The sequence below is a fragment of the Syngnathus scovelli genome, chromosome 16 (genome assembly GCF_024217435.2).
Source record: "Syngnathus scovelli strain Florida chromosome 16, RoL_Ssco_1.2, whole genome shotgun sequence".
In the NCBI taxonomy this organism is placed as follows: Eukaryota; Metazoa; Chordata; class Actinopteri; order Syngnathiformes; family Syngnathidae; genus Syngnathus; species Syngnathus scovelli.
Genome location: NC_090862.1, coordinates 824,998 through 830,458, shown reverse-complemented (window position 1 = coordinate 830,458; position 5,461 = coordinate 824,998). Strand labels below are relative to the sequence as shown.

At 48.4% G+C, this 5,461-nt stretch overlaps 1 protein-coding gene across 1 annotated transcript; it reads right to left on the bottom strand.

Annotated features, from left to right (window-relative positions):
- Positions 1-302: 302 nt before the first annotated feature.
- Positions 303-2,439, bottom strand: hexim1 (HEXIM P-TEFb complex subunit 1). Its single transcript, XM_049744131.2, has one exon. It carries the CDS (start codon positions 2,106-2,108, stop codon positions 1,113-1,115), a length of 996 nt encoding a protein of 331 aa, XP_049600088.1. The 5' UTR covers positions 2,109-2,439; the 3' UTR covers positions 303-1,112.
- Positions 2,440-5,461: the final 3,022 nt, after the last annotated feature.

The following is a 5,461-nucleotide window of genomic DNA, read 5'->3' as shown; positions in this document are numbered from 1 at the left end:
CCTTTGTTGTTTGGATATCTAAATAGCGCCCTCTTGTGGAGCAAGCACCTCATTTCATAAAGCTGCAAGCAGTGATGAAGGGACTCCAACCAAAATGGCCATCTCACTGTTCCAGCCGGTTCAAGCATGTTTATATTGATGAGGTGAGTTGAAGAATTTCAGTTCGACAGTGCTTTGTTGCATTCCTCTGGCATATAGGTAAATACACATTTTCACGGTCCATTCCAGAGCTTGGCAAAAGTGGTCAAATTTCCACCTCGTCTTTGGCAATATTTCGCTGTCTGGAAAAAAAAAAAAAAACATTCAGGGAGGGCCTTCACATTTTAATATTAAGTCAATGCATGCATGGCTGTCAAAACGTATACACACAAAGGTGTTATTTCTTAAGATGTTTATTGAACAGCTGTTAACACACCCACAAACAATGGACTTGACTGGCTTGATTGCCCGTCATCTTTCATGCTGCTGTAGTGGACAAAATGCAACAGAATGGATGTAAATCAAATAAAAAAGGTTGATGTGAAATTTGGACTACAGTCTTGGGGGTAAAAAAGGTCATTTTGTAATGACCTTTTTTTGAAAATCTTCAAGTAAAAAAAACACCAAAGCCCAGATAGGAAAAATGAAGTCGATTTTTCCTTCGAGCCCGTTGACTATTTTAACTCGGGCCAAATGTCAACATTTTAGAGTCCAGATACAAAACACGTTTTTAAATTTTCTTTAAACACAAGTCAAAATGTGAACAAAGTCCATATGACAGTGATTTTTTTTTTTAGCCTCTTGCTATTTTTATGGAATCTCGAACACCCCCAACCAAATATTGACTAAAAAAAAAAAACAAATAATGAAAACGTAGATTTCCGTTGACTATTCCGTTTTGTGATCAAGTTGAAAAGTTAACCAAGTTATTTTTGTATTTCATTTTCTCTTTTTATAAACTTCAGGCCAAGTGTCACAGAAAAAGGTCGAGATAGGAAAACGCTGTTTTGTAATGATATTTTTTAACCACTGGCCAAATGTTGACCGAACAAAACACATAAAGTCCAGATAAGAAAAAGTCGCTGTGTTTTTATGACCTTCTTGGGAATAGTTTGCTGAATGTCTGTCCGTCCCTAATTGTCCGTGGCGGGCTGGCTCCGCAGCAGGAGCTCTGTATTCTGGGCCTTGAGTCTCTCCAGCTCCCGCTCCAGCTCCCGGAGGCGCGCCAGGGGCTCCTCCACGCTCATGCCGCCGCCTCCGCCGGGCTCCACGGCGGCGGCACGCCTCAGCCGGTTGTTCTCCTCCTCCAGACGGGACATGCACTTCTCCAGCTCCAGGTACTCCCTCACCAGCTCCTGCTTGGTCATGTTTTGCAGGCTCTCGACGTGGTACATCTCGTAGGTCTCGGAAAAGTCCCGCTGGAGAAACTCTCCGCCGGCGTTGCCTGGCCTCCCGATGCCGTCACTGCTTCCCCCGCCGCCGCCGCCTCCTCCTCCGCCGCCGCCGCCTCCACTCCCGTCTTCGTCGTCCTCGTCGTCATGCTCGAAAAGGTCCTCCTCGCTGCCCGTGTCCTCTGGCCGCCGCGCCTCAGTGTTGAGATCCGGTTCCTCGCGGTCGTGCTCGTCCATGAGGAACTGGGTGGTGTTGTAGGGAGCCACCGGCAGCCCCTTGGCGAACATCTCCTCGCGCAGGCGAGACGCCCGGGCAGTCTCTCGCTCGTCCTGCGCCTTCCGCTCCTCCCACGAAAGTTTGTAGTAGGGCTTCCAGTTGCGCTTCTTTTTGGCAGCGCGGCGTCGGTGCCGCTTCCTGCCCAGGCACCGGGTGTCCACCACCAAGCCGGTGTCCGAGTCGATGTGGAGCCCCCCCGACGGCGGCGGGGGCGGCGGTGCGTCCCTGGCGTTGGGAGACTCGTTTCCGGGACACACCCCCCTCAACTTGTCGGTGTTGACATCCTGGTGGTGTTTGCCGCTCCTCTGGCGCCCTCTGTCGCCGTTGTGCGGCGGTGCAGCGCGGTTGCCGGCTGGGGGATGCTTGGAGGCGCCGCCGCCGCCGCTGCCGCCGCCGCTGCTCCCACCTGATGGGCTGCTCGAACTTTTCAGGCGGTCGGTCTGCTCCGCTGGTTCTGTCATCGTGATGCTCCTCTTCTCTTCACTTCTCTTCTCTTCTCTTCCTTCTAGTTTTTCAACGCATTGTCAAACAACTGATTGTTCTGAATGAAAGTCCAAAAAGTTGCTCCGATGGGAGTTTGGCTCCAATTTGTCTAGCAAACATCCACAATGACGAGTAAAGAAGGCCTCCTCCCCCTTGAAAAGTGGTGAGGAGAAAGTGTCAAGGAGTCCAACTAATGGCTAAACGGCTCTCCTCTGAGGGTTCGCCTCTATTAACCGTTTCAACGCTGTCACGGTCCCGCATGCGCTAGAAGAGCTCGCCTCGCCGTCACAACAGCGTCCAGTCTGCCGAGCCAGTGGAGGGAGCAGGCATTTATATAGGCGCTCCGCCTCCAGCCGAGCACAGAGCGCCCGCCGTTCGCCCGCGCCGAGGGATTGTGGGATATGACGTTCCGGCCCCAGCACGTCGCTTTCAGGGCGCTCCCGTTTCAACTACAGTGTCCAGAAGGCTCGGAGAAGTGACGAGCCTGACAGCCAATCGGATGGCGAGATGGCATCTGTGCAAGCGCCACCCCCTCGAGAGGCGGATTGGGTCAGAGCACACTTTTTCTGTTGCTAAGCTCACGGAATTTCCCTATTGGACGCCTTGGTTGTCAATCCAAATGAAGCGCTGTACAACCAAGAAAGCAGTCCCGGGCTTTGCTTGGACGCTACCAGCTCTGAATTCCGGGTACGAATTCAAAAAGATCGAAATAGAAAGGAGGAGGATCGCTCAAACCCGACCATAAAAAAAAAAATCCTCGAACAATCGACTGTTTAGATGACATTTTAGACTTTACTGTTACGAACCAGCGTCACAATCGAACGTCAACCGTAGAAGCAGAAAAACATCCCTCCCTACTTGAAAGCAAAGTGGAGAAGCCCGCTCTCAAGAGCCTAGTCCGTTTTTTTTATGTTTGCAAGGAGAAACGCTTTTTAAAGACTCATTCTCCACACGCCACAAAGTGAGAATTGTAATGGTAAACAAACGCGTCATTCCCGTGTCGATTTGACCAATTATGACTTTGATGTGAGTATTTTGCTGCATCGCGCGGAGTGATACGAACCGAGGCGGAGGGTGGTGAGAGGAGCTGGCGGAACTGTAGAATCAGCGTAAACAAACTACAAATGCAGTAAAGCCTCTTCGAGGAGCACATCTCCGATCCCCTCGCTGTCAATAGGGTGGGTCAGGCGAGACCAACTTTGCTCGCTCATAATCTCTGAAAAATGAATAAATGAACATACGACTCAACGGAGCGGCGTCGAGAGTCTTACTGTGCTCAAGACTTTTTTCTTTTAGAAGTTGCAGCGATTATGTCGTTTTACACTTGTGTGTGGAACACGCTAAGGATAAGCTAACTTGCTAATGTGGGCTAGCGTTGGCTTTTTTTCCTCCCCGAAACACCACGTCAAACAAAGTCACGTTATCCCTTCTCACGCCCAAAATTCATTCAATGGCGTGTGGCGGTTATGAAATGGTCATTCGAGCCAACTAGAGGGCAATAACGCCATGACTGACGCCGTCAATGAAGCGACAATGGCGAGCGAGTAGCTTCGATGCAATAACAATGCAAACGGTCAGTAAAAGTAACACGCATCCTGGTCATTTTTCAATAAGCACGTCTTCGTTGGTCACTTTCTCTTTTTAGTCACAATAGATAGGGAACAAAGTCGATCAAAGTCAAGGAAAGGACCATTAACGCTTAGGCCAGCGTGTGGTTACACTGGGGGCGTAGTGTATTTGCTGGTAGCGTGCCACTTCCCGTAGGTAGGGAGTTCCGCATGACTTTATTTCATCTTCGAAAACATTTCGATTGCGTCTTGATGGCGTCAAGGTACTTTCATGAACGAGGCTCCGACGTGCCTCAATTGGGCGATTATGCGCTTAAACCGTGGCGTTAGCACCGCTTGACGCTTGGTCGCTTTCAGGAATTAGACGGCACCCAATTCTCGGTGGCAGGCTTGGTTTAATCGGGAGGACGACAAAACGAGTTTTTCAAGACAGGCACCATGTGCGCTAAAATGCATATTAATAAGCGAATCGTTGATTTAATGCGTCATGAAAGTCAATTTGCTGCGCAAATGGACTGTGGATGTTAAATTGATCCTGCTTAACTAGTTGTTTTTTGTTCAGCCATTTTGACTTGCCAAAGACTACTAGTAATAGTAGTAGTATGTAATAGTAGTAGTAATGTGACTATGAAGAGTAGTAGTAGCTTGATAGTGGAATTCACTTATCCCTTTCAACTATTTGGAGGAAACACACATTGGTGTTACTGGTTCAGCCTGGCTATTTCATAGTTTTTTTTGTCCATTTTTGCTTTCTTGCGACTACTAGTAGTAGTTGTATCAGTGCCACACTACGCCTGCTGGTAGTCGTGGCAGTTAGAGTCCAGTGTCTTCTTTTAACTGGAGTAAACAAGCAACCATGTGATGTTGAACTGAGCCTGCCCAGCTATTTTTCTATTTTAAAAGGCTGACGACTTCTGGTAATAGCAGTAGTACTAGTAATAGTTGTCGAAGTAGCGTGACAGGGGAATTTACTGTCTCCAAAGAACACAAGGCCTTCTGTTTCCACTAATAGAAGCAGCCCTCGTTTGTCAGTTGGAGCCAAATGGCAGGCGAGCGAGAGCCAGTTCATGTGAAACAAAGCTTTAAGGGCAGAGGAGATTGAGAAATCATAGCCACGGCTTGCCGCCGGTGTTGTGCTTGCAACCGGAGAGAGGAGGGAGCCATAGAGCTGCCATGCCGCCGCTGCTGCACACATCACAGCTTGTGCGGATTAGCAAACTTAATCTTAACATGGCCGCCGCCGCCGCCAGTGCTGCAATTGAGGGAAGATGAAAGATGGATATTGTTGTGAAGGCCTTCCTTTATCTCAACAGACCTTGGACAGCCCGTTCAATGGCCACCTTCGTAAATGATCTTTAAAAAGCCCCTTTAAGTCTTCAAACACACACACACACACACTTAACACGACCTAAAAGTGGAGCATTGTTTTGCATTTGATCTGTCATACAAGATGCATTGCGCTAATAGACTGTGACTACAGTAACTGTGGATGACCATCAGATGGCGCTGCTTCCCTAGTGATTGGTAAATTGTTCTTGGTGCTTTTAGCAGCGTCTGTGTAGCCCTTCTTTCTTTCTTTCTTTCTTTCTTTCTTTCTTTCTTTCTTTCTTTCTTTCTTTCTTTCTTTCTTTCTTTCTTTCTTTCTTTCTTTCAGGTGGATCGCTGCAACAAACAGTTGAAGAAAGGTGACGTCACCCTCTTGCTGGAGGCCATCGCCATGCTCCCAACACAAGTAATAAGTACGTTTTTAAAAATGAAAGGTG